The sequence below is a fragment of the Papio anubis genome, chromosome 17 (assembly GCF_008728515.1).
Source record: "Papio anubis isolate 15944 chromosome 17, Panubis1.0, whole genome shotgun sequence".
NCBI classification, from domain to species: domain Eukaryota; kingdom Metazoa; phylum Chordata; class Mammalia; order Primates; family Cercopithecidae; genus Papio; species Papio anubis.
Window position 1 is genome coordinate 65,081,381 of NC_044992.1, and position 25,812 is coordinate 65,107,192.

The 25,812-nt window shown below is 45.4% G+C and overlaps 2 protein-coding genes across 16 annotated transcripts in view; one reads left to right on the plus strand and one right to left on the minus strand.

Moving 5' to 3' along the window:
• The window catches only part of C17H17orf80 (chromosome 17 C17orf80 homolog), a 16,473-nt gene extending 1,114 nt beyond the window's left edge, over positions 1-15,359 (plus strand). For 4 of the 10 annotated variants that reach the window (XM_009191136.4, XM_009191132.4, XM_009191131.4 and 1 more), the window contains 3 exons: positions 2,081-3,603; positions 9,795-9,902; positions 14,110-15,359. In XM_009191136.4, the coding sequence (XP_009189400.1) occupies positions 2,088-3,603; positions 9,795-9,902; positions 14,110-14,210 (1,725 nt within the window). In that variant the 5' untranslated portion in view covers positions 2,081-2,087 and the 3' untranslated portion in view covers positions 14,211-15,359. Of the gene's footprint in view, positions 1-2,080; positions 3,604-9,143; positions 9,251-9,794; positions 9,903-12,067; positions 12,247-14,109 lie in introns of those variants that run through there. The other 6 variants (XR_639363.4, XM_009191140.4, XM_021928438.1 and 3 more) reach the window with 5 other exon arrangements.
• CPSF4L (cleavage and polyadenylation specific factor 4 like) overlaps positions 9,001-25,812 on the minus strand; it is a 21,408-nt gene continuing 4,596 nt past the window's right edge. Inside the window, exons 3-8 of one of the 6 annotated variants that reach the window (XM_009191129.4) lie at positions 24,547-24,699; positions 21,082-21,177; positions 19,782-19,875; positions 19,314-19,353; positions 12,046-12,116; positions 9,131-9,331 (exon numbers count right to left, since the gene is read on the minus strand). In XM_009191129.4, coding sequence (XP_009189393.1) covers positions 12,105-12,116; positions 19,314-19,353; positions 19,782-19,875; positions 21,082-21,177; positions 24,547-24,699 — 395 coding nt within the window. In that variant the 3' untranslated portion in view covers positions 9,131-9,331; positions 12,046-12,104. Of the gene's footprint in view, positions 9,332-10,646; positions 12,117-15,468; positions 19,354-19,781; positions 19,876-21,081; positions 21,178-24,546; positions 24,700-25,812 lie in introns of those variants that run through there. The other 5 variants (XM_009191125.4, XM_009191130.4, XM_009191123.4 and 2 more) reach the window with 5 other exon arrangements.

Consider the following 25,812-nt stretch of genomic DNA (forward strand, 5'->3'; position numbering starts at 1 on the left):
AATGTACCGAGATGTTTCAAGTAGGATTGAGTGTGATGTGGAGTGGAGGCAGAAACGTCTAGCAGGTGTCAAGCCCTTTCTAACGTTATTAGCCGAAGGCCCATGGACTTTCTTCATTTGTGTGTATTTTTGTAAATAAACAGTCTGTGGCTTTCATCCTGTTGTTAGTGTGTACCTCCAAACAAAGTAAGACTGATGGCTCACGCCTGTAATCCCAGCAAGCCGGGCGCGGTGGCTCACGCCTGTAATCCCAGCACTTTGGGAGACCGAGGCGGGTAGATCACCTGAGGTCAGGAGTTCGAGACCAGCCTGGCCAACATGGTGAAACCCCGTCTCTACTAAAAATACTAAAATTAGCCGGGCGTGGTGGCCCAGGCCCGTAATCCCAGTAATCCTAGCCACTGGGGAGGCTGAGGTTGCAGTGAGCCGAGATCGTGCCACTGCACTCCAGCTTGAGTGACAGAGCGAGACTCCATCTCAAAAAAAAAAAGACTGAACAACAACAAAGTAAGAATGATTACTGTAATCTGTTGGCAGAAAACAGTTTTGTTTTGAATGACTTCGTACAGGATAAGGTGAGTTGGTTGCTTTAATGAATGGGTTGGTCAAAATTGTGTCTGTTTTGTGAATGGTTTCAGTCACCTTTTTTAATCTCGTTGGTGGTCAGAGATATTACCAGTTGTAGTACTGAATAATATTTAATCGTTTATATCTAAAGAATTAGTGAGCAAATATTGTATGCCAGGCTCAGTGCTAGGTTTTTACATACAGCTGTGTGCAGGATAGATAGGTTTCTTGCCCTCTGGAACTTTATAGAAAGAACAAGAGATGTAGAAAGGAAATAACTTTCAACTAAACATTGGAATTAAACATTTTCTTTTCTGGACTCTAAAGAGTAACAGGTACAAATATACATGGTATAAATGTTTTTTAAAATTTTTTACATGGTATATATTTAACAAAGATGTCAAAGTAATTTGCCAGTAATCTGTTGTACTAGAAACTATTAGTAGGCCAGGCGTGGTGGCTCACACCTGTAATCCCAGTACTTTGGGAGGCCAGGGCGGGCGGATCACAAAGTCAGGACATCAAGACCATCCTGGCCAACATGGTGAAACCCCGTCTCTACTAAAAATACAAAAATTAGCTGGGTGTAGTGGCGTGTGCCTATAGTCCCAGCTACTCGGGAGGCTGAGGCAGGACAATCACTTGAACCCGGGAAATGGAGGTTTCAGTGAGCCAACACTGCACTCCAGCCTGGTGACAGAGTGAGACTCCGTCTCAAAAAAAAAAAAAAAAAAAGCATAGGTGAAAAATAGGACTGTGTTCTTACCATGTATATATTTGTACTTATACATACATTTTATGTATATCTGTGTGTATATATATGCATATTACTAACTAAATGTTAGTAGAGCTTCATTTCTCATTCTTAGATTGTGGGAATTCTAATATTTTCTAATATTTTCTTCTTACACCCTAGTGGATATTCCATATATCACTTTGGAAACCTGTGCTGTAATCAGTAACCTTTGGCCGGGCGCAGGCGTGGTAGCTCACGCGTGTAATCCCAGCACTTTAGGAGGCTGAGGCGGGTGGATTGCCAGAGCTCAGGAGTTCAAGACCAGTCTGGGCAACACGGACACAGTGAAACCCCGTCTTTACTAAAATACAAAAAATTAGCCAGGCGTGGTAGCATGCCCCTGTAGTCCCAACTACTTGGGAGGCTGAGATAAGAGAATTGCTTGATGCTGGGAGGCAGAGTTTGCAGTGAGCAGATACTGTGCCACTGCACTCCAGTCTGGGTGACAGAACGAGACTCTGTCTCCAAAATAAATAAATAAATAACCTTTGGTTCCTGGCCTAAGTTTTTTATTCTTTACCATTCTGTCCTTGAATAACGTGTTTATGGGTTTTTAAACAATTTTTTATCCTCATGTAATGACTAGTTGACTTCCTGTAACCTTAAGTAGCAAACATCTAGCTTGTTCCAAATGAATTTAAAAGATACAACACATAAGTAAAATATTGATGTTTACAAACTATGTGCTTCTCATAATCTCACATTTACATTTTTCAGGAATAGGATGAGTGATAATCCACCCAGAATGGAAGTGTGTCCTTATTGTAAGAAGCCATTTAAACGATTAAAATCCCACTTGCCATACTGTAAGATGATAGGATCAACCATACCTACTGATCAAAAAGTTCATCAGTCCAAGCCAGCTACACTCCCACGTGCTAAAAAAATGAAAGGGCCAATCAAAGATTTAATTAAAGCTAAAGGGAAAGAGTTAGAGACAGAGAATGAAGAAAGAAATTCTAAGTTGATGATGGACAAACCAGAACAGACAGTGAAGACCTTTCCACTACCAGCTGTTGGTTTGGAAAGAGCAACTACTACAAAGGCAGATAAAGACATCAAGAATCCAATCCAACCATCCTTCAAAATGTTAAAAAATACTAAGCCAAAGACTACTTTCCAAGAAGAAACCAAGGCTCAGTTTTATGCTTCAGAGAAAACCTCTCCTAAAAGAGAACTTGCCAAAGATTTGTCTAAATTCGGAGAAAGTCAACGTAATCCTTCAGAAGCTGGAGCGTCTTTACTGGTTGGCTCAATAGAACCTTCTTTGTCAAATCAAGATAGAAAATATTCCTCAACTGTACCTAATGATGTACAAACTACCTCTGGTGATCTGAAATTGGACAAAATTGATCCCCAAAGACAGGAACTTCTAGTAAAATTACTAGACGTGCCTACTGGTGATTGTCATATTTCTCCAAAGAATGTCAGTAATGAGGTTAAAAGGGTAAGAATATCATTATTAAGCAATGAGAGAGATTCCAAAGGCAGGGATCACCTCTCAGGAGTCCCTACTGATGTTACAGTTACTGAGACTCCAGAAAAGAACACAGAATCACTCATTTTAAGCCTTAAAATGAGCTCATTGGGTAAAATCCAAGTCACGGAGAAACAAGAGAAAGGACTTACTCTTGGAGTAGAGACGTGTGGGAGCAAAGGAAATGCAGAGAAAAGTGTGTCTGCAACAGAAAAGCAGGAACGGACTGTCATGAGCCATAGCTGTGAGAACTTCAACACCAATGATTCAGTCACAGAAAAGAAGTCTCAAGGAGAAGGACCACATTTAAGTTTGTTCATTCCAAGGGAGACAACTTATGAGTTTCATTCTGTATCGCAGTCAAGTAGTCAAAGTCTTGCTTCTCTAGCTACAAAATTTCTTCCAGAAGAGAAAGCAGAAGCCTGGAATCATAATCGTGTCCCTGATGTAAAGGCATTAATGGAGAGTCCCGAGGGACAGGTGTCTCTGGAGCCCAAATCTGATAGTCAGTTCCAAGCATCACACACTACGTGCCAGAGTCCTTTATGTTCAGCCCAGCATCACACTCCTCAGAGCCCCTTCACCAATCATGCCGCAGCTGCTGGCAGGAAGACCCTTCTCAGCTGTGTGGGACTGGAGTGGTTTCCAGAGCTCTATCCTGGTTACCTTGGACTAGGGGTGTTGCCAGGGAAGCCTCAGCGTTGGAATGCAGTGGCCCAGAAGCCACAACTTACGACTCCCCAGGGGGAAAGACTCTCACGAGGTAAGCAAGCTTATTTTCAATTGCCATCTGTCCCATCCAAAATGCTTTCTCTGCCTTTTGAATGTATAAGGGTCAAGATACCAACATTTTCAGTCATTCAGTTTATTTTCACCTAGGCATGCCAGTAGACTGCACATAAAGTTGTCCTGAAAGAAGCTGGGTGCAGTGGTTCACACCTGTAATCTAAGCACTTTGGGAGGCAGAGGCCAAGGCAGGTGGATCACTTGATTTCAGGAGTCAAGACCAGCCTGGGCAACATGGGAAAACCCCATGTCTACTAAGAATACAAAAAATTTGCTGGGTGTGGTGGCGCACCTGTAGTCCCAGCTATTTGAGAGGCTAAAGTGGGAGGATCACCTGAGCCCTGGAAGTCAGGGCTGCAATGAGCCGGGTATGGGCCACTTCACTGCAGCCTGGGCGACGGGAGTGAGACCCTGTCTCAAAAAAAAAAAAAAAAAAAAATTGTCCTGAAAACATTACTTCTTGCTTCAGGGTCAGTAGTGGTGGTTTATCCCTCTCTTTTCCTCTCCCCTAAGAGTTGAAGATTACACTAGGGCAGGCTGGCTATAATGAAAGCAGTTGAGTGTCTGCATTGAGAAGAGGCATGTCCGGTAGAAACTGGATGGGTAAACAGACTCGAGAAAAACATAAAGACTTCAAAATTCAACTAGATAGAATAAGCACTGTGTTGAGAATCCAGTCAGGACCAGGTTGTACAAGAAATAGGTTCTAAGTTTACAGGACAAGAAATGGGTTCTAGGTTTCAGGCAAATGCAACAGCTAGGAATTTAGAGTAGCAAAGTAGGATGCAGGTGGTAGGACACAGGTAAAACTAGCCAGGTAAGAAGGGCAAGCAAGGCAGATAAGTGGAAGTGGAGGCTCAGGAAATGAACAGTGACGATCAAGGACCAGAAATAGAGGATGTGGCCAAAAACAAAAAAAATGTAGGCCACAAAGGCTAGGACCCAAGAGTAAAACCAGTAATTGAGCCTGGAAACAGGAGAGATGAGGTAAGAAGGACTTGGGGCGAAAGACTGAACATTGAAACTCACCTTGATTATGAATCAAACTCTTCAGAAGCTTCCTAGAGGCTCCTTGCTGATGGCTGGAATAGGTTAACAGGAGGGAAGACCAAGGCCCAAGGAGCCAGGAAGTTCCTGACAGTCATTTGAAATATCTTTGCTTTTCTCTGTTGAATCTCATCTTTAGTTATTAGACCACCTCTGTAGTTAAAATACATAACATTTCTGAAGTTTTTCTAGGGGCAGGGTTATTGTAAAGTAGCATACCTCTCTTGTGTAGTGGTCATTGGTGCTTTCATGCTTATTTTGACAGGAGACCTGTAACAACTCAGAACAGGTTTGCAAGAGAAAAACTGATATTATCTGTTCCTAAAGGGAAATTGTTTTCTCCTCTGGTAGATTTTGCAAATGATGTCATATTCACTAAACCTCTATTTGCCTGGTCTCGAAATGGATGTGTACTAAGAACAGAACATTGGCCGGGCGCGGTGGCTCAAGCCTGTAATCCCAGCACTTTGGGAGGCCGAGACAGGTGGATCACAAGGTCAGGAGATCGAGACCATCCTGGCTAATACGGTGAAACCCTGTCTCTACTAAAAAATACAAAAAATTAGCCGGGCGTGGTGGCGGGTGCCTGTAGTCCCAGCTACTCGGGAGGCTGAGGTTGGAGAATGGCGTAAACCCGGGAGGCGGAGCTTGCAGTGAGCTGAGATCCGGCCACTGCACTCCAGCCTGGGCAACAGAGCGAGACTCCCGTCTCAAAAAAAAAAAAAGAACAGAACATTGCTAGCCCAAAGCTACATTTTCTTTAACTACCTTCTATAAACAGGCCTAACGTCTACACTTTTTTTGTACAAAGTTGTAGTCACAAAGTCAAGCCCCTTCTCCGTAATAAACACATTTAATTATATTAACATTTGTGTTGCTTTGTAGTTTTCAGAGTGCCTCTATCTGTATTTTTATTCTGACCACACAACTCTGAGAGGTGGGCAGAGTGAATTTATCCCTATTTTGTAGATGATGCAGCGGGTACAGAGAGAATAAGTGATTTGTCCAACTTTGTGTTGCCAATAAATAGTAGAGCTGCAAGGAGCACCTAGTTTCCTGAGGCCTAGTTTAATCCTTTCCACTAAATCATGTTGTAGAAAATACACCGTAACTAAAACCACGTTTGTTGTAGTGCCATTCTTTTCTGTGTAGGGGTTTTTGTATTTTGGTTTGTTTTTTGAGACGGAGTTTTGCTCTTGTTGCCCAGGCTGGAGTGCAATGGCGCAATCTCGGCTTACCTCTGCCTCCTGGGTTCAAGCGATTCTCCTGCCTCAGCCTCCCAAGTAGCTGGGACTACAGGTATGCGCCACCACACCCAGCTAATTTTGTATTTTTAGTAGAGGTGGGGTTTCTCCATGTTGGTCAGGCTGGTCTCGAACTTGTGACCTCAGGTGATCTGCCCACCTCAACCTCCCAAAGTGTTGGGATTACAGGCGTGAACCACTATGCCCGGCCTTCTGTGTGTTTTTCAATTGCAAATGCACACACTCCCCCCATGATAAATCTCTCTAGCAAGCTGAAGGACTTGTGTATTTTCTGTACTATATTTTATAGTGCTTAGGAATGTCCCTGATGCACACTTTTCATTTTAGAGGAAAAAAAGGGAGGGACCTGACGCTTATCTGTGATGACTATGACTATCATTATGCTAGATACATTATCTCATTTAACCCTCTTAACAGCTCGGAGGTGACACCACTGTCGCACCCTCCTATTCCTCATAAGGAATCTGAGCATCAGACATCTTTTTTTTTTTTTTTTTTTGAGATGGAGTCTTGCTCTGTCTCCCAGGCTGGAGTGCAATGGTGCGATCATGGCTCACTGCAACCTCCGCCTCCCAGGTTTAAGCGATTCTCCTGCCTCAGCCTCCCCAATAGCTGGGATTACAGGCGCCTGCCACCGCGCCCAGCTAATTTTTTTTTTTTTTGTACTTTTTAGTAGAGACGGGGTTTCGCCATGTTGGCCAGCCTGGTCTCGAACGCCTGACCTCAGGTAATCCGCCCGCCTCGGCTTCCCAAAGTGCTGGGATTGCAGGCGTGAGCTACCGCGCCTGACCTGAGCTTCAGACATCTTAAGTGACTTGCCCATGTTCATGCAGTAAGTGACAGAATCAGGATTCAAATCCAGGTTCGTCTGACTACTAACTGTCCCAAACAGTGAACCTGAAGTAGAGCTTAAAGACCACAGGTAGAAGAGTCAGGTGAACCTGGAGGTATTAATTACTAACTATCTCAAACAGTAAACCTCAAGTAGAGTTTAAAGACCACAGAGAGAAGTCAATACCTTGTTTGATATGTTATTAATACATTTCGCTGTTAGGTCCCAAGAACACAGTAATAAGGTATAGTAACTTGAAACATTAAATTACCCAGGTTATGGGATAGGATATAGAAGGGAAAATAGAATTTTTTCTTCAGTAACAAGTTCCTTCCAAACAGTGGTGAGAAACTATTTTAATCCCTTTTATTGCTTATAGTCTGTAACTAATAAATGTTGTGCTTAGTTTGGTACTTCTGTATCAGACGGTTAATAAGCTGTAATCATCATAGGGCCTCTACTTCCATTATAAATTGAAAAACTATTGAAGTTGGATCCAGGATCAATGTTCAGACTTTGATTACCACCAAACGAACAGAAGATACCAGAAGAGAGAGACCCTAGGATCAGGTCAAGCCCTGATCCCTCCACTAGCCAAGGATTTCAAGGCCACATCAATCTATAGGGATTAAAAGGTGGTGCCATTGGCTCCTCAAAAAGCTTTGTAATTTCACCAGGCAATGGCTGTCTCCAGTGACTGCAAATTAGAGTTTTATTGAAATCTTTGCATAAGAGAATGGGCTATACCTTTTCTCGCTCAGGCAAGACCTTTGATAGGTCATGTGCCCTTCTCAGGAAGCCAGCTCATTCCTTTGATACTTAAAGGCAGGGCCAGTGAGCTAACAGTTACTGAATTAACTGCAGGTCAGGCCAGTAGGCTCACCGGACTGGAGAAAGCAGGGCAAGGCCAGGGAACCACATGGTTCTGACACTGCTGCATGGTTGCAATTTTCAGGAAGTTGGCTCTTTGCACCATTTTCCTCAAATTTTTTCCAAGATGAATGGGGTTTTTTTAAGAGACTAACCTTCACCTTGCAAGAGAATTATCTTCTGTGCAATTTCTTGAAAGCCAGCATGATTCTTTTCATTGCTCTTTAATGATCATTTGGATATTTTTACATCCACAGCAACTTTTACCACACCTGCTAAACCTGTTATCGGTGTTTAATTTATTCTTTATCCTGATGAACCAAACCAAGACCAGAGAACCATCAGTAGTAGAGATTACCTGTCATAAAACACGGAGAAAACCAGGTGCAGGAGAAATGTGATTAAGGAGCATAAGCCCCCTTTTTTTTTTTTTTTGAGATGGAGTCTTGCTCTGTTGCCCAGGCTGGAATGCAGTGGCGCGATCTCGGCTCACTGCAAGCTCTGCCTCCCGGGTTCACACCATTCTCCTGCCTCAGCCTCCTGAGTAGCTGGGACGACAGGCACCCACCACCATGCCCGGCTAATTTTTTCTATTTTTTAGTAGAGATGGGTTTTTACTGTGTTAGCCAGAATGGTCTCAATCTCGTGACCTCGTGATCCACCTGCCTCGGCTTCCCGAAATGCTGGGATTACAGTTGTGAGCCACTGCGCCCAGCCTGCATAAGCCCTCTTTTCTGGTTCTGCTTAAGTTATTCACATACTGAACGTAAATAGGAAATGTTTCCTGGCCAATAATAGTAATAGGGTAATAGAACAGGCATGTTGACTGTGGACAAGTCACAGTCATAATAGGAGAAAGTCATGCTTTTGGCCGATATGTTTAGCACATGATAGAAGATGTAAAAGAGGCCAGGTGTAGTGGTTCATGCCTATAATCCCAGCACTTTGGGAGGCTGGGGCAGGCAGATCACATAAGGTTGGGAGTTCAAGACCAGCCTGGCCAACATGGCGAAACCCCATGTCTACTAAAAATAACAAAAATTAGCCTGGCGTGATGGCGTGTGCCTGTAATCCCAGTGCTCAGGAGGCTGAGGCAGGAGAATCACTTGAACTCAGGAGGTGGAGGTCGCAGTGAGCCGAGATCATGCCACTGCACTCCAGCCTGGGTGACAGAGCAAGACTCTGTCTCAAAAACAAAAAGATGTTGTAAGACTCACTTCATGAAGCACATGCCCATCAATCACCTGGCCAGGGTACTCAGCAGACCAAAACCAAGTAGAGGTCCTGATTTGCAGGGGTCCCTTGGCCTTTTGAAAAACGTTTTTTCAACCTGTAATTGATTTGACTTTCAACACGTAGCTGCAGTTCAATGCAGAAATGTTTAATTCACCTGTTTAGAATATGCTTTTCCTGAGGTTTAGCCCTGGATCCTTCGGCACTGGATGTTGGGGAAGGGGGTACGTTTCGGTAAACAATGACAGTGACTTCTGTTTGGAACCATAGTTTCTTTGTTGGAAAGAGCTCAACACATATAAGGAGTTTGGAAACCCCTACCGGACTTACAACCTCCAACTTCTCTCTAATGAGGCTCTTGGGAGCTGTACAAAAAGGTGAGGCTGGAGTTTGACTGTTGCATTCTGTTGCTGGTTCCGGGCATTTGGAAAAGTTTCTCTTAGGCTGTTATAGCAAGGCTAAAGAGGAGAGGAAAAAAAATGTTAAAATGTCTATTGTCTTCCTAGTTTTCCACTTGTCTGTTTTCATTTTGGAGTTTGACATAATTGAAAGCACCAAAGCTAATAACTACCATTTATTCAACAGCTTGTATTTTTTAATACCTACCCCCAACTTTCCCTGGCCCATATTGATTTTGCCTCCTCCCAAAGCCAGAAAGACTCTAAACCTCAAGTTAACCAGTTGTATTAGCCTCCTCCCACTAAAGATTTTAACCAAGCACCCAAAACAAGAGTAACAAAATTTGAATCTAGTCAAGTTAAGGGTATTTGATGTTAGTTAGCCTTTATGTGTTTAAAATATGTGCGTGTAAATCTCTGAATTACAGTTCCATCACTCAAGCTAACTGGGAAAACTTGAATGACCCGTGGATACTGGCCCTAGTTTCAGTCACTGTAACAAGCCGTATTTCCTTTTGAACAGGCTGGATCAGGTGCAACACCACCATAAGGAAGAGTGGAGTCGGTGGCATCACGATGCTCTTCACAGGGTACTTCGTCCTGTGTTGTAGCTGGAGTTTCAGACGTCTGAGTAAGCCTTTCTGTATTTCTAGCCTAAATAACAGGTCCCATTCCGTTATGTGGACCTCGAAGGGATTCTCTGAATTGCTTTTTTTTTTTTTATTTTAACAGCTTTACAGTATCTGACATGCCCTGCTGAATGAGCTATTGCCTGAGGTTTCTGGGGTTTTTTATTTTTTTATTTTTGAGATGCAGTTTCGCTCTTGTTGCCCAGGCTGGAGTACAATGGCATGATCTCGGCTCACCGCAACCTCCGCCTCCTGGGTTCAAGTGATTCTCCTGCCTCAGCCTCTCGAGTAGCTGGAATTGCAGGCATGGGCCACCATACCCGGCTAATTTTGTATTTTTAGTAGAGATGGGGTTTCTCCATGTTGGTCAGGCTGGTCTCAAACTCCCGACCTCAGGTGATCTGCCCACCTCGGCCTTCCAAAGTGCTGAGATTACAGGCGTGAGCCACTGCGCCTGACGGGCTCTGGGGTTTTATTAGAGGCTTGGTTGTAATGGCCTGTATAAGATTTGACTAGAATTCACATAATTGTCCTTGCCCTCCATTTCATGTTTTTTTTTTTTTTTTTTTTTGAGACGGAGTCTTGCTCTGTCACCCAGGCTAGAGTGCAGTGGCACAATCTTGGCTCACTGCAACCTCCGCCTCCCGAGTAGCTGGAACTACAGGTGTATGTCACCATGCCTGGCTAACTTTTCGTATTTTTAGTAGAGACAGGGTTTTCACCATATTGGCCAGGCTGGTCTTGAACTCCTAACCCCTGGTGATCCACTTTTCTTGGCCTCCCAAAGTGCTGGGATTACAGACATGAGCCACTGCACTCAGCCTTTCTAGCTTTTTTTCCTTCCCTGCCAAAAGGTCAGATACCTAAGAACTGTTTCCTTGCTCCAGTGGAAGGTGCTTTTCCTCGGTGCCTAAGAGCACGTTTTTGGCATTGAAACCAAACACTTTTATACCACAAAAGAAAGGAGGAGGAATAGAATACAGCTGTCACTTACCAATGTGTCTAAGTCTTATTGCTATCTATCTCAGTTAATCTACTTTGAACACTTAAAAAGCAAAGTGCCATTCTCCAAGTTTCAGCTTGCACTAAGTCTTACCCACAAGGAAAATACTTTACTTTCATTTCTCTTAATTCAAGATATCTTTCTTCATTTTCAAAGTATTGTATTATAAAAATATATCCTTATAATTAAAAAGACATGATGGGTATCAAAAATATCAGTATGTTTGTATAATTAAATTTTTGTGCTGGTTTTGTACAATCAAAAACCAGTATTTTTGGGCCGGGTGCAGTGCCTCATGCCTGTAATCCCAGCACTTTGGGAGGCCGAGGCCAGCAGATCACCTGGGGTCATGAGTTCACGACCAGCTTGCCCAACGTGGTGAAACCCTGTCTCTACTAAAAATACAAAAATGAGCTGGGCCTGATGGCGGGCGCCTGTAGTCCCAGCTACTTAGGAGGCTGAGGCAGGAGAATTGCTAGAACCCAGGAGGCAGAGGTTGCAGTGGGCCGAGATTACGCCATTACACTCCAGCCTGGGCGACCAGCGAAACTGCATCTCAAAAAACAAAACAAAACAAAACCACCAGTATTTTTGTACAATTAAAAAAAAAGCCCACTTTCAGATGAAAACCTCAGGTATAAAAGTACAAGATAACGATGAACTCTGAAGGCCAACATAATTCACACACTAGACTTCTTTTTTCAAAAAATCACAGTTGGATGCTAATTGGGATGTGTTTGATGAAATCAGTGCCTAGCGAGTAGCGGGTAGGTCCGACAGCAGGAACAGGGCAGCAGCACACTCCTGCATGCTGGCTGGAATGGCCTCGCCGCCATCTCTTGTGTCAGACACCTGGCCATGCGTGAGGGAAAGGAGTGCCTTTCTGATCGTCCTGCATAAATGGAGAGGCCCAAAACCAAGAGTCATTTCTCCCACAGAGAAAAGGGCTTTTTCTTAAAGTTTTACCAGTCTGAAAGGGATTGTTTGATAACTAACATTAGTGAACAGAGACTGAAGAAAGTGAAACAAACTCATTGTGCTTAATACTCTATTTCTAAACTTATAAAACAAAAATATAACAGAATGATCTGTAGAGGCAAGAGATAGCAACAGTCATTGGAAGTGGCCTCTTGGATCCTTACATTTGTCTCTGTTTATCCAAAGAGCTGCAGCGCTGGCGTAAGTGGTGTTGACCTGGACATCACTTAAAGTTCTGGAACAGCAAAGAGCGTACAGTGGAGACGACTGCAATACATACTTAACAATTTAAAAATGTGTAATATGTGGGACAGGGAGAGGGAGTCAAAAAAAAAAATAAAGAATAAAATTATTGGAATCTAAAATGATACAGGAAGTAAATGTATTATTAATGTAGACAGATCTGGTTCTGTCTGGATGTTCTTGGCTTGTTGTCAAGAGCAACTGAGAATTAGAGAAAAACTAGTTTTGTTTAATCATAAAGTTATAATTCAAGGAGATGTGAAGATGACAAAGTTCATCATTAAAATTAAAAAGTTATTTCTCAGTAAAAACCTAGTATCTCATTACCATTCATCTATATGAGATACCAGACTACTACCTATATGTTGATACAGGAGAGTATCTGAATTGGCAGAAAATAAGCCCACATCAGGCCCTTCCCCTTAGGGTCTCTGGGGCCCTTGACCAGATCTTGATAGGTGCGAGAAACACAGGAGCTAAGGATGGGCATTCGAGTTGCAGGTAAGCCTCCGCAAAAAACCTTACAAATATTTTTAAGATGATTTTTAAAATAGCACACTAACTATAATGGTAAATCACATTTTATACATCTTAATTGAGTATAATAGTGACCAGGTGGCTAACTTATCATCTCTTCCTGGAAACTTTTCAGAATCCCACCCCTATCCCTTTCTCAAGAGTTTCTGTGTATTACTGCAAAATTCCTCTCAATTTGTTAGGATTGTTTTTGGCTGGTGGATTTTCTGTGTTTCTTCATCTCATCAAACTATTCAGTGTCTGATTTTTTGACTTCCGCTTTGGCCCATAGAGAGTAACTTGGATACTTACAGGTAGAAAAAGCTTTGAGGAAATTTAGGCAGCATCAATGGATAAGTGTTTCCCCAGCCTCCTTTCTAACATAGAGGGTTAGTTGTATATCACACGCATACACCCCTCTGCCTCAGCTTTGCTTGTGGTATCCTCATCCCAAAATACATGAGGTCAGTTCCTCTTATGTCCCAGCTCTTTTAAAACTACAGGAATGCTGGGTGCAGTGGCTCACGCTTGTAATCCCAGCACTTTGGGAGGCCAAGGTGGGTGGATCGTGAGGTCAAGAGTTCAGGATCAGCCTGTGCAACGTGGTGAAACCCATCTCTACAGAAAAACGTAAAAAGTCGCCAAGCTCAGTGGCACATGCCTGTAGTCCCAGCTGCTCAGGAGGCTGAGGCGAGAGAATCCCTTGAGCCCCGGAGGCAGAGGCTGCAGTCAGCTGAGATTATGCCATTGCATTCCAGCCTGGGTGATGGAAGTGTCTCAAAAATCCCAAAAAACCTACAGGAAAGCCACAGCTAGCATATGTTGACTTGTACGTTGTTTCTCTCTCTTCTCAAAGCTGGAATGCTGGGGCTACTTTTTACCTACCTTTTCTATTCCCAGTCCCCTGCTCTTTTCCATCCCTAATGGGAGTAATTTAATTATGCAACAAATTCTCATAGTTAAGGTATTCGGCAATATATCCCTGTATCCTAGAATTCTCTGTAAGGAAAAAAGTTGTGGTTGAGGGGAAAGAGTTCTACATTCAGTTATTTTAGTTTAATATTACTAAGAACTTCATTGGAGCCCAGAACAATCTTCCCTGCCGAAAGCTTTGTGCCCATTCTCTGTGAGTGCTCTTTAGGAGAGATGCTTAATGGTTCTCTCCACACCTCCCCCCGCGTGCTTACTCAAGACCAGGAACTCTTGAGGTGAGAAGGTAGATGAGAATGACCTTCAATAATATCCTCTTTCCCAGTCCCCCAGTTCCCTCGAGCAGGGGCAGCAGACCACCGTGACCCAGAGACCAAAGCCGCCCACTGCCTTGTTTTTGTACGTAGTCAAAACAAGCCCTGCTCATTTGGTTGGGTGCTGTCCATGGCTGTTTCACGTGACAACAGCAAAGTCAAGTAGTTGCAACAGAAACCATATGCCCTGAAAAGCTGAAAATATTTACTCTCTGGCCTTTACAGAAAAATTGTGCCGACCCCTGCCCTGGAAGAGAACAGTACCTCCGTGTGTTGGTGTGGCGAAGACGACTGGAGATTGCCGCTCTAAAACATGTTTGGATTAGGAAGCACATTTAAGTAGGAGAAGCCTGTTGTGACTTGTCTCTAGTGCCTTCATGCCCTGTGTTGCCCACTGAATTGCCCTGTAACACCTAAGTGTAGTGGTAGCATAAAGGGATAGCTTGTCACCCCTCAAGGTTATCAGGAACATTTGTATCACTGCTATAAATGAAGTAGTATCACTTGTCATAATCAGAATGCTAAAACATAATGAAAAAGTTTAACTTAGTCACAGTGAATATTTTATATCCCTGAAAATAAGTTCCTTAAAGAGAATAGAACTATTTAATGATCCATCAGTCCTAAAAGGAGATCTGCCTTGTATTGCCAAGTTTAAGGCAAAGGTGAGATCCTGTATTAATAAGAAGACGGCTTTTTTGGTTGACATTGTTAAGTACTAAGAATTGTAACTCACATATAGTAGGAAACAAAAAAAACCTCCCCGCTGACTTCTTTGAATTAGGTACTGAGAATCCACAAATAAAGTAGTGTGGGTAACTTTCAAGAAGCCATTGGAAAGTCTCCACATTCTGGAATTACTTGTAAATGTCTACAGAGAATGGAAGGAAAGGCTTCCTTATCTGCTCATTGCTGCCATCTGGGTTGGGAAAATAAGTGAAGATGTTTCATCAAGTCCTTCAAGAATCTCTTCTTAATGTTCAGAATAGTTTAAGAGCATTGTTGAGTTAAACCGATAGCTGATTGATTATTTTCTGAGATTTAGATCTAAACAAACTCAGCATGATCAGGAAGCACCCCTCACAGCTCCAGGGTGCAATACTGATGTCAGCTTGTCTTGTGAGGATACATTTTTCGCTCATATATGTAAAATTGCTATAAGTTCATTTGCACAGCCAGTTCCAATCATGTATGTGGTCACCAGATTAAAAGCTTCATCCAGAAAGACAAGACTCTTCAGAACAAATAGCGGACAAGTCCACGCTTCAGGTGTGAGATGGAGTAACTACTCATCTCTTCACAGAGCCAAGGAAAAACGCTCTAACATGATTTACCATTTTAAACAGCCTTATAAATTTTGTCTCTTAAAATCATGCTCCAGGCTGGGCGTGGTGGCTCATGCCTGTAAATTCCAGCACTTTGGGAGGCCGAGGCGGGCGGATCACTTGAGGTCAGGAGTTCAAGACCAGCCTGGCCAACATGATGAAACCCTGTCTCTACTAAAAATACAAAAATTGGCCAGCTATGGTGGCAGGTGCCTGTAATCCAAGCTACTCGGGAGGCTGAGGCAGGAGAATCGCCTAAACCCAGGAGGCAGAAGTTTCTGAGCCAAGAGCATGCCACTGCACTCCAACCTGGGCAACAGAGCCAGACTCTGTCTCAAAAAAAAGTAAATAAAATAAAATCATGCTCCAGAAGGAGAGGGGGTAAAAGTCGTGTTCTGCCCAGTCTGTGGCATTGGTGAGAGCCCCACTAGGTACGAAGCAATGCTTAGATCTTGCTTCCAGGCAGCAGCTTGAATTCCCGAATCTTCCTGCAAGGTGCGTACAAATGGAGCATGAGAATCCATACACATAATCCATATTCACCTTCCCATCCATCCTGCAGAAGAGGCATGGTGACACCCAGGCTACTCTCCATACTTGAGAGGACATATTAGAAGATACTGTTACTAAAAGTTGGAAATACTCAGGGGCATGCTTGAACACCCTGGTTGTAACTCACGTGGTCTGTATGAGTGGACTAACCTCAGGACAGCCTCGTTTAATCCTGAATAATAATATCTGAAAGACTGAGTTTACTTGGGAACGTGTAGTTTTTCTAATGCACATTAAAATTTATTTTAGCTGTTAAAATCATTTTATTATCAGCAGACTCTTTTATGCTTTATGGGGCATCTACATACTACTACCGCCACTCTTCATAATAAAAATATTTGTAAAATATAAAAAATACTCCCCTGAGCTGATCATCTGCCTCTTCTAGAGCCTCACCTGTGAAATGGGTGGGTGTGTCCCTGAGTAAGTTATCCAGTTTACTGGAGCCTCCTTTGTACTGTAATTTGGGGATAATTATTCCTACTTTGTAGACATTTAGTGAGATTAGAAGTCTTATGTGTGTTAACTCCAGCAACATCTGTGATGGTAGGAACTCATTGACAGCAGCTGTTCTAAAGCCTGTAGTATGTGCCATCATACTACATACAAATTCCAACCTTGAACGGAGGAAGAGAGGCCCTACTACAATCCACACACAGATCCAGCCAGCATCTGGGGCTTGCTTTGTGCCGAGTGCCATGCAAGGTTTTTTGCATGTGTTTTCTCCTTTTAGATTCAAACAGTCCTGTGACAAAGGTGCTATCCTGCTCATTTTCCAAAAAGAAAACGGGCTTGAGGTAGAGTGATTTGCCTACGTAACTCTGTGCTGTTCATCACATAGCAGCCCCATTGGTTTGAACTGGCATTCAACCCCCCAAAACCTGACTTCTGGGCTCCATTCTTTTAGACTGCCCTAACTGGGGACTCCAGCTCCAGGCAGGCCAGGCACCTGTCTCTTTACCAAGGTGGGGGTCTAGTTCTTCCTGACACATCACATGGCACTTCTCCATTTCTCCAAAAGGCTCAGCACAGCTGCTACCTCTCCTGTCCCAGTGGATTAAGTTGCCTTGGTATTGGCCTTTCATTATGGCATTAAAAGATAGCAATACTGTTGAATGTTACATGTCACTACCTTACCTCCCCAGGATAAGCCTATTTTGTACCATCTACTCCATAATACTCCACACATAAGGCACAGAATATATTCTTAGATTTAAATAAGCCATACAGGGAAGCAGCTGTCATGCTAAAGAAAACCATTTGAGTTAATTGCCAGTTAGTAGCAGCAGCTGAGGCCATATGCAGAGGAATTGCCACGTGCAACCCAGAACTGTTGGTAGGAGCTGAGCAAAGTATAATGATCGTAGATTTCCCATAGACTCGAACTTTTGGTTTTTATGTACATTTTGCTCCCGTTTTATGGATAACTCATTCCTGCCAATCAGCCTCCAATCCTGTTGTATTTTTAGTAGCTCGTTCACTTACAGGATCAAAAGAAAGAAACCTGCATGCCACAGGCTACTTTTGCACCTCACTCATACCCTGCTTAGGATGACAGCAGGCTCACTGTGGAACTTGGAAAACAGAATCCCATTGAGCATCTTCTCCTGACCATGGGTTAGTTTTTAATAACTCCTATCAGTTGAGTCTTACTGTACTTACTGGCATAATGGCCTGGTCTTTGACACAAAAACAGAAAAAGTGAATGGCATGACTTTTTGTAAATTCAGATTTCTAAAGATGTCTAGGGAACCATAGGAGATGGTTAGCCACCTTTGTGAGGAATTGGATGGATTCTGCTTGTTAGTGAAGCTTATTTCAGGCATTCAAGCCCAGCATTACAATCACAGAGAACAAGGCTCTAGATATTGCAAGGCACATAAAAGCAACTGTACAAGAAAGTCAAGGGTTCTGCCTCTCTTACCTGTCATCCCGATAAAACTATTCTCTTGCAGAATGGAGACTGCAAAGCTCAGGACAGTTTAGAAGCTATCAGAATGAAGGTATGATCAAACATGATTTTTTTTTCTTCCCAATAAACCAGAAGATAGCAGAAAAAAAGAACCAGGTGCTACATTCCCTCCCTTAACCATACTCTGCCCTCCTGCCAAAAAAGAATCTCAAGGATGTTATGTACAAGTAACTGAAGAGTAGTAGGCAACAAAGCGGGAAATGACTGTTCCTTTTGAAGGAACAGTCTCGTCCAACAGGAGATGCCAACAGAATGGTTTACAGTATCCTCTCATTCTCTCCCAATTCACTCTCCCATCTGGTGCAGAAAAGGAGTCATTCTCCAGCTCCCTGATCATTCCTTGCCCTCCCAGCTCTCAGCCCAGCACTAGCCCAGCCCTTTGGGTTCCTTTGCCCACCCTGTGGCACAGGTCCTGCCCTTGACCCCTGATCCCCAGGCAGGAGAGCAGGCACTCTGTTGGGGATGGGGGCTTCCAAGCTTCCACAGCAGAAATAGGAGGTGCTGAATCCCGGGGCCGGTTGACAAGCTGCAGATAAAGTGAAGTCGTGAGGAAACACATACTGCAGATAGTCCCTCTGTGCAGATACTACAACTTCACAGAGGGCCGGGGTGCTGGCCATGCTTTTAGGGTGAAACCAAGGTTCAAGATGCCTTCAGTTACAGTTTTAAGTGCCAAAAGCATACCTTTCAATGAAAATTAGGCTTTCATTGTAAATGGGCTTGTAAATTCCCCACAGTCCCACAGATTGCCTCCCACCTTCTTTCAAGGTCCACTCAGAACCAGCAGGGACTGCCTTCCTCCCAGGCCATCACCCACCCGGCGTCCAGTGCTCGGAGTCCCCAGTAGCTGTCAGTAGCTGCCCCGGTGTTGGCGCTGTCTGGCCTCTGTGATACTTAAACAGGTGTCTGACATTCAGTCACCTAGACCAGGGGTCAGAAAGCTTTTTCTATAGAACACCAAACAGTACATATTTTATACTCTGCAGGCCATTGGGTTTCTGTTGCAGCCACTGGACTCTGCCATTGTAAGCACCGGAACAGCCATGGCCCTGTTCCAACAAAACCCTTTATGAGCGCTGGAATTAATTTCACATGTCACAAAATATTTTGATTTTCCTCCCACTTTTTACAAACCATTCTTAGCCCTTCACCTGTACAAAGAAAGGCAGCAGGCTGCACTTGGCCCACAGGCTGTAGTTTGCCAACCCCTGACATAGGCGCTCATCAACACTTGGTGTCTATTGAGAGTGTGTATCTCTCCATAGAGACTGGGCCCTGTTCTCAATCAGGGCCAGCCCTGATTCCAAAAACCACGCATGCTACCCAGTTAGCAGAAGGAAAGCCTAGGGCTGCTCAACAGAGAAGTCCTACCCTACCCACAGCAGAGATCCTAGAGGTTGGAGAGGAGTCTGGGAGGAACAACCACACATATGCGCCCTGCATGCATGATGACTGCCTTTCAAAGGAGAGTGAGGGTTTGCTTGGAGCCATGCAGTGCTGCTGGGTGAGCTTCCCTGGGGAGCAGAAAGCAGTGAGAATAAAGAGATGAGGCACGATGGCACGTGCCTGCCTGCACTCACCTTCGTGTAACTCGGGTTGAATAAAAGATTCATCTTGGGACTAAGGAAAGTGGAGAGAGACGATTACAGCCCAGCTCTTGCCCTCCCATCTTCTGCTCATTAACATGCTCTGCGCCAGCCTGCTGCAGAGTTCATATTTCAGAACCCTGTAGGGAAGGTGCCCTCCCTTAGCCAGGGCGTGAGGGAGAATTACGGAGGACTGGGGAGAAATGGGTGTTAAGTGTCTCTACTCTTAGAACAGTTTGTGAAAAGATCGACACCCATCCCCAGTATGAGTACACAATAAGAGGATGGGTTCGAGTTCTGAGATCGCCAGGGTCAGGCAGCAGTGCCAGGAAAATACTGGGGCAGATGCTTGCCAGACGCTTCATTTTCCACCATGGACCAGCAAAGGTATGGAAAGATCTAGAACTAGAAGGCTAGGCCCAGCACTCTGATGGGAGTTGGTAACTGAAGGATCGTACTTACTGAGAAAATCGGCACTTGGGTCCCTCAGGGCAGAAGCCAACTAAATAGTTGAGACACATTATTCTGGGGACATGGCGGTATTTACACAGAGGACCTGCTGGGCAAAGAGAAAGTGATGAGAAAGATCTGTTTCAGCAAGAGGGGAAAACACATGAAAAAGTTCCCTGGGAAGGGTGTGGATGGTCATCGGGGCTTCACTTAATACGGGTGGATAAATCTTCCCGTCCTTTCCATACCACCCTAAAGTACCCACTTCTAGCCACGAGACAGGGGTGGGGAAAGGGAACCTTGGAATGTGCTGGAGCAGGTGTCAGCTGGCAAGTCCTGATATCGAGTTGGAAGTGTCACTGACATGCTGTGTCCTGGAGGACTTGCATGGATATGAACCATACTTTGTTGCCTGTTATTTGTTTAGGTATGGGACGTATAGCTGAGGAAAAGCTGACCTGGCTGGGCGGGGTGGCTCACACCTGTAATCCCAGCACTTTGGGAGGCCAAGGTGGGTGGATCACTTCAGCCCAGGAGTTTGAGACCAGCCTGGGCAACATGGCGAGACTCTGTCTCTACTAAAAATACAAAAATTAGCTGGGCGTGGTGACGCACACCTGTAATCCCAGCTACTTGGGAGGCTGAGGCAGGAGAATTGCTTGAACCTGGAAGGCAGAGGTTGCAATGAGCCAAGATTGCACCACTGCACTCCAGCCTGGGTGAAAGAAAAGGAAAAGCTAAACCCACAATCCTACTGATCTTGTCAGCAGCCCTCACCCCCGCCCAGATCCCTAAAACCAATAGCACTAAGAAGTCAGTAAGAAAAACCTATCTGAAGACACAGGAGAGGGAGAAACTCTGTTGCTTAGGGCATGGGAACCCTGCTGGGGGAAGCTGCCTCTTAAATTTGGCTGACAGCAATGGGAAAGGTAGGACATGCTTAAGCAACACTCAGGATCCCCCAGGTGGGTAAGTGGAATGCAGAAGAGAGTGCACATGAACTAAGCGTTTCCTGTGGGCCTCACCCTGTGTCAAGAGCTTCCTGTGGTTCAGTAACTTGGAGAAGGGCATGCAGCTGATACATGCTGAAGGTAGGATTTGAACCCAAGTCAGTCTGCCCCAAGAAGCCTGTTATGGCCCCACACCAGGCTGTGTTTTGTGTGTCACGGCAGAGCTGGAGAACTACAGAAAGGCCTTCTGTTGGGGTTCCAGCAAGGCACAGACTCATCAGGACAATGGCCCCTCCCCTGCTGAAAGCCCCCACACCCTGATCCCCACAACCCCTAGGGCTCCCTGGCTTCCAAGGCCTCACCGTCCTTGCAGAAACCTTGGTCATACCAAGGACAGTCCTGGGACTTGAAAGCTGGCTTCACATGGAGGAAGGGACACTCCTTGTTGCTGCAGTCACCTGAAAATCCCAGCACTCTTTGTAGAAGCAGTTTCTCTTTGTGGTCACTTCTGTGTCCCCAAACCAGATTGACCTTGCCCCTCACACACACAGAAGACACTGGCCTTTATTCTGGGAGTCACCAGCTTTTTGAAGACGGCGAGTATGTCTAATCCCTTCTGCAGTCTAAAGAGGGTGCATCCAAGTCTTATTTGTTAAGCAGGGCATGGTTGGAATATATGCCTCTGGAAGAGTAAGAGTGGGGGCAGGACCCCAAATGGAAAAGGAGGCATTGGAACTGAAGGCAGTTGGAGGCTAGCAGGAACAAGGAGAGCCAAGAAGACCTGCGACATTAAGTGGAGATAGTTCTATGTCGCTGTAACTGAAGCCCCCTCTTCATCTCTACTACAAAACCCATGCTGCCTGCAGAGCCTAGGGAGGCTGTTCCCCTTGGTGGAAATGCAAAGAAAAGCAGAGCCCTGCTCAAGCTGGCACAGGTATGAAAAGAAACACTCTGCAGAGTGGATACCTGCAGTTATACTAAGCCTGCGTCATCATCTCTATGGATTAGACCAAGTCTCCGGTTTAGTTTATTTCCTCCAATGAGCCAGCTCAGTGGGCCCGGGCTACCCAGGTGCTATTATTATTATTACTATTATTATTTTATTATTTTGAGATAGGGTTTTACTCTGTTGCCCAGGCTGGAGTGCAATGGTGCGATCTTGGCTCACTGCAACCTCTGCCTCCCGGGTTCAAGCGATTCTCCCAACTCAGCCTCCCGAATAGCTGGGAATACAGGTGTACACCACCACACCTGGCTAATTTTTATATTTTTAGTAGAGACGGGGTTTTACCATGTTAGCCAGTCTGGTCTCAAACTCCTGACGTCAGGTGACCTCAGGATCACCACCTCGGCCTCCCAAAGTGCTAGGATTACAGGCATGAGCCACTGTTCCTGGCCTAGGGGTACTTTCCTTTAGGCAAAACCTTGCTCTGTAGAGGCCTAGCGTATAAAATAGATCTTCTTGGAGCAATTTGAAAATCAGTGGAATATATGCAATGACGCTCCTTCAGCTCTGAAAAGCACTGAGTTGTAGATAAGGAGGATGAAGCTGGAAAGATTCATGAGTTCTCAACTTGAATGAAGCGAAAGTGGGATGAATCTTCCCCCATGCTTCCTTCAGAGCTCTCTTCCTAAGACAAATTAAGAGGGCTCTTAATTTTCTGTCTCAGAGAAAAAAAAAAAAAAAAAAAGGAGAGTACCCCCGATTCCTAAGAGTTTAAAACCACCATTCTTTCCTAGCCCCCTCATTTCACAGAGAATGCCAGGGCTCAGAGACGGGAAAAGGCCACATCCATTTCATTCACCTTCCTCACATTCATGAAGGGTTCATTTGCTCATTGTCAGTGTACAGCACTGGGCAGAATGCTGACTCTGCGCTTGAGCTTTCTAATGAATCAAAGTGACATCACCCACTAGGTGATGCTAGCCGGCATTTGATGGATGGAGATAACAAGAAGTCATCTACCCTGGTTGCCGTTCTGCTGGGCGCACGTCGCTGCATTCCTGGCCTGGCCAGCAGGTGGCAGCAGCACCTCAGCCTTCAGTCCGCCTTTCAGAGACGGGGGGTACTGGGCTGAAGACCTCAGACAGCAGGCGCTTCCAGTGACTCTCTCCCACTCCCACACCTCCCCAACACCACCAATTACAGTGATCATCACTTTGATATTCGAAAGCCATATGCGTTCATTTACTGTAAGAACCGTAGATTATATCTTGTAATCATGGGCTTACAAGTCTGTCCCCTACTAATTGGAGTTACCTGGGTCCAAGGGAGACCTGGTCCTGTTCCTGTATCCATGCCCAGGAGCACCTGATCAAGGCTATTGAAGGAATAACTAAGTAGGTGGCATTTTATTACTAAAGTCACAGAATGTTAGGCAGTGACCAAGGGCAGCTTGGATAAACATTGTCCTTTCAGGGGAGACCTGGGGGCAGCTCTCAGGAACTGCCATGCCTTCGCCTTCCAGGAGCAGGCAGGAAATGGAATATTAGCCTGGGAGGGGCTCTGACTGGCCTAGGTGATGCTTTGCCTCCTTCTCAGGTACCCAGGACCCTCCCATTGGCACTAACGAGGAGCAGCCACTTGGGAGGCCCTGAAGCTGGCTCCAGCCACATTTGGAAGCCAAGCCTCCTGAGTCAGGGGCATCTACGGGATTCTGCCAGCTCTCTCCTTGCAGGTCACTCTTTATGGAATACAGTTCGAAAACCACTGGACTAGATCATCCGTAAGGCTCCTTCCAGCTCCGAAAAGCTCTGAGCCGTAGAACTGTATTGTGAAGGTTGACACCTGAAGCACATTCACAAATTCCTTTCTTAAATAAGTGGGAAAGTGGCTGCAGCTTCCCCATAAACAGTCCCTTGATTAAAAGGTCAAAGGAGGCCAGGTGCGGTGGCTCACGCGGATAATCCCAGCACTTTGGGAGGCCGAGGCAGGTGAATCACCTGAGGTCAGGAGTTCAAGACCAGCCTGGTCAACATGGCAAAACCCAGTCTCTACTAAAAATACAAAAATTAGCCGGGCGTGGTGGTGGTGGGTACCTGTAGTTCCAGCTACTCAGGAGGCTGAGGCAGGAGAATCGCTTGAACCTGGGAGGTGGAGTTTGCAGTGAGCCAAGATCACGCCACTGCACTGTAGCCTGGGGGACAGAGTGAGACCCTGTCTCAAAAATATATATATACATATAAAAAAAATAAAAGGACAAAGGATGCCTTGAAGCCAGAGGGAGGCAAGATGCTGGTTGAGGCTTGACCACACAAGATGATTTTAGGTGCCAGACTTCTGAACCTCATGGATTTATGTTCACAGTTACCTTTGATTTCCAACAAGTGATGCTAGTTCTCCATTCGTGGAAACAATGCAAAGTTTCTTCTAAAGTAAGAGTTAAAATAGCAGGACCGTTGGAAGAGCAGACAGTGGCACAGGGGCTTTGAGGGTACAGCAGGCATCGTGAATGTGGCTCTGAAGGCCTGATGTTCAGGAAGTTCTAGCCGGGGCCTGAGAGATGGCTCACTGAGACATTTCCAAATAGCCAGGCTGGGTGTGTGATGAACCAGGACTGGGGAGAGCAACAATGCCCTCTTCCCTTTTGGGGGTAACTGGTAAGCACCTTGATCCAGGGGGCAGTGAAGGGCAGGGACTGCAGGGTGTACTTCTGCTTGTCTGGGGGTTTGGAGAACAGGCACCCGAGGCTCAGACAGTTCTCTCCAGCCTCCAGGGACATGTTCAGCCTCCTCTGCGTGGGCCCTCCTCTAGAAACCTTCTTCCCATTTCACAGCCCACACTGCCACCCTCCACGGTGAGGCGCCGAGCCAGGAAGAGGCCTTACCAAACTTGGAGTAGAAGTAGCACTCGGGCATCCTGGTGATGTCATACTGGTGCAGGAACTTGCAGTGGTCACCCTTCTTGCACAGCCCCCGGAGCCAGTGCTTACACACCACCATCTTCTCCCCTCGGTCATGTCGGAAGGGGCAGAGTTTCCCTGGAGATGCCAGAGCACCTGGCTGGGAGGCCTCTCATCCACAGCCTGGGCCCGGCTCAGCCCTCCCGGGGATTCCCCAGGAGGGTACCCGACTCAGTCCCCAGCGACTCTCCCCTTATCCCTTCACCTGGACCCTGTAGGGGCAAGAACTGGGGGCCGAGGCAGCATGAAGGGCAAGCTCTTCGTTTTGAGACAGAGTCTCGCTCTGTTGCCCACGCTAGAGTACAATGGCGTAGTCTCAGCTCACTGCAACCTCCACCTCCCGGGTTCAAGTGATCCTCCTGCCTCAGCCTCCCAAGTAGCTAGGATTACAGGTGCCCACCACCACACCTGGCTATTTTTTTTAATTTTTAGTAGAGACAGGGTTTCACCGTGTTGGCCAGGCTGGTCTCAAACTCCTGATCTCAGGTGATCCATCTGCCTCAGCCTCCCAAAGTGCTGGGATTATAGGCATGAGCCACTGTGCCTGGCCAGGGCAAGCTCTTCTTAATGCACAGCTGTTTCCGCTACCACACCTTTGCCCATCCTTCCCGTCTAACTGGCGTGTCATGCCCTTCTCCAGGGAAGCACCTGGGTTCAGAACAGCTGCCTCCTTTTCATTCCAACAGTGCCTAACAGCCCCTCTCATCCTGCCAGGGAGCAGGGCCAGGCTTTCCAGCCTGGAATCGCCACACCCAGCCCAGCCCCCGGCACATAGTAAGTGCTCAGTTAGGGCACGTTGAATTCCCATCTTTAAAAACACCAAATGTTATGCTTCCCGATTCCAGAGACCTAACAGGGTGACAGAAGAGCCAACTTTGTAATGATTTATAAGGAATATTCCATGGAAATGTTACAGTTAACTGTTTTATCATCATCACTCAAGTCTGCATTGCTATTAGCAGGAAGGACACCCAGTTCCTAAGTTTCTTTCTCTTTATATTCATTCATTCATTCATTCATTCATTCATTCATTCATTCATTCTGAGACAGGATCTTACTCTGTTGCCCAGGCTGGAATGCAATGGCACAGTCATGGCTCACTGTAGCCTCAAACTCCTAGACTCAGGCAGTTCTCCCATCTCAGCCTCCCGAGTAGCTGGAACTACAGGCATGCATCACCACACTGAGCTA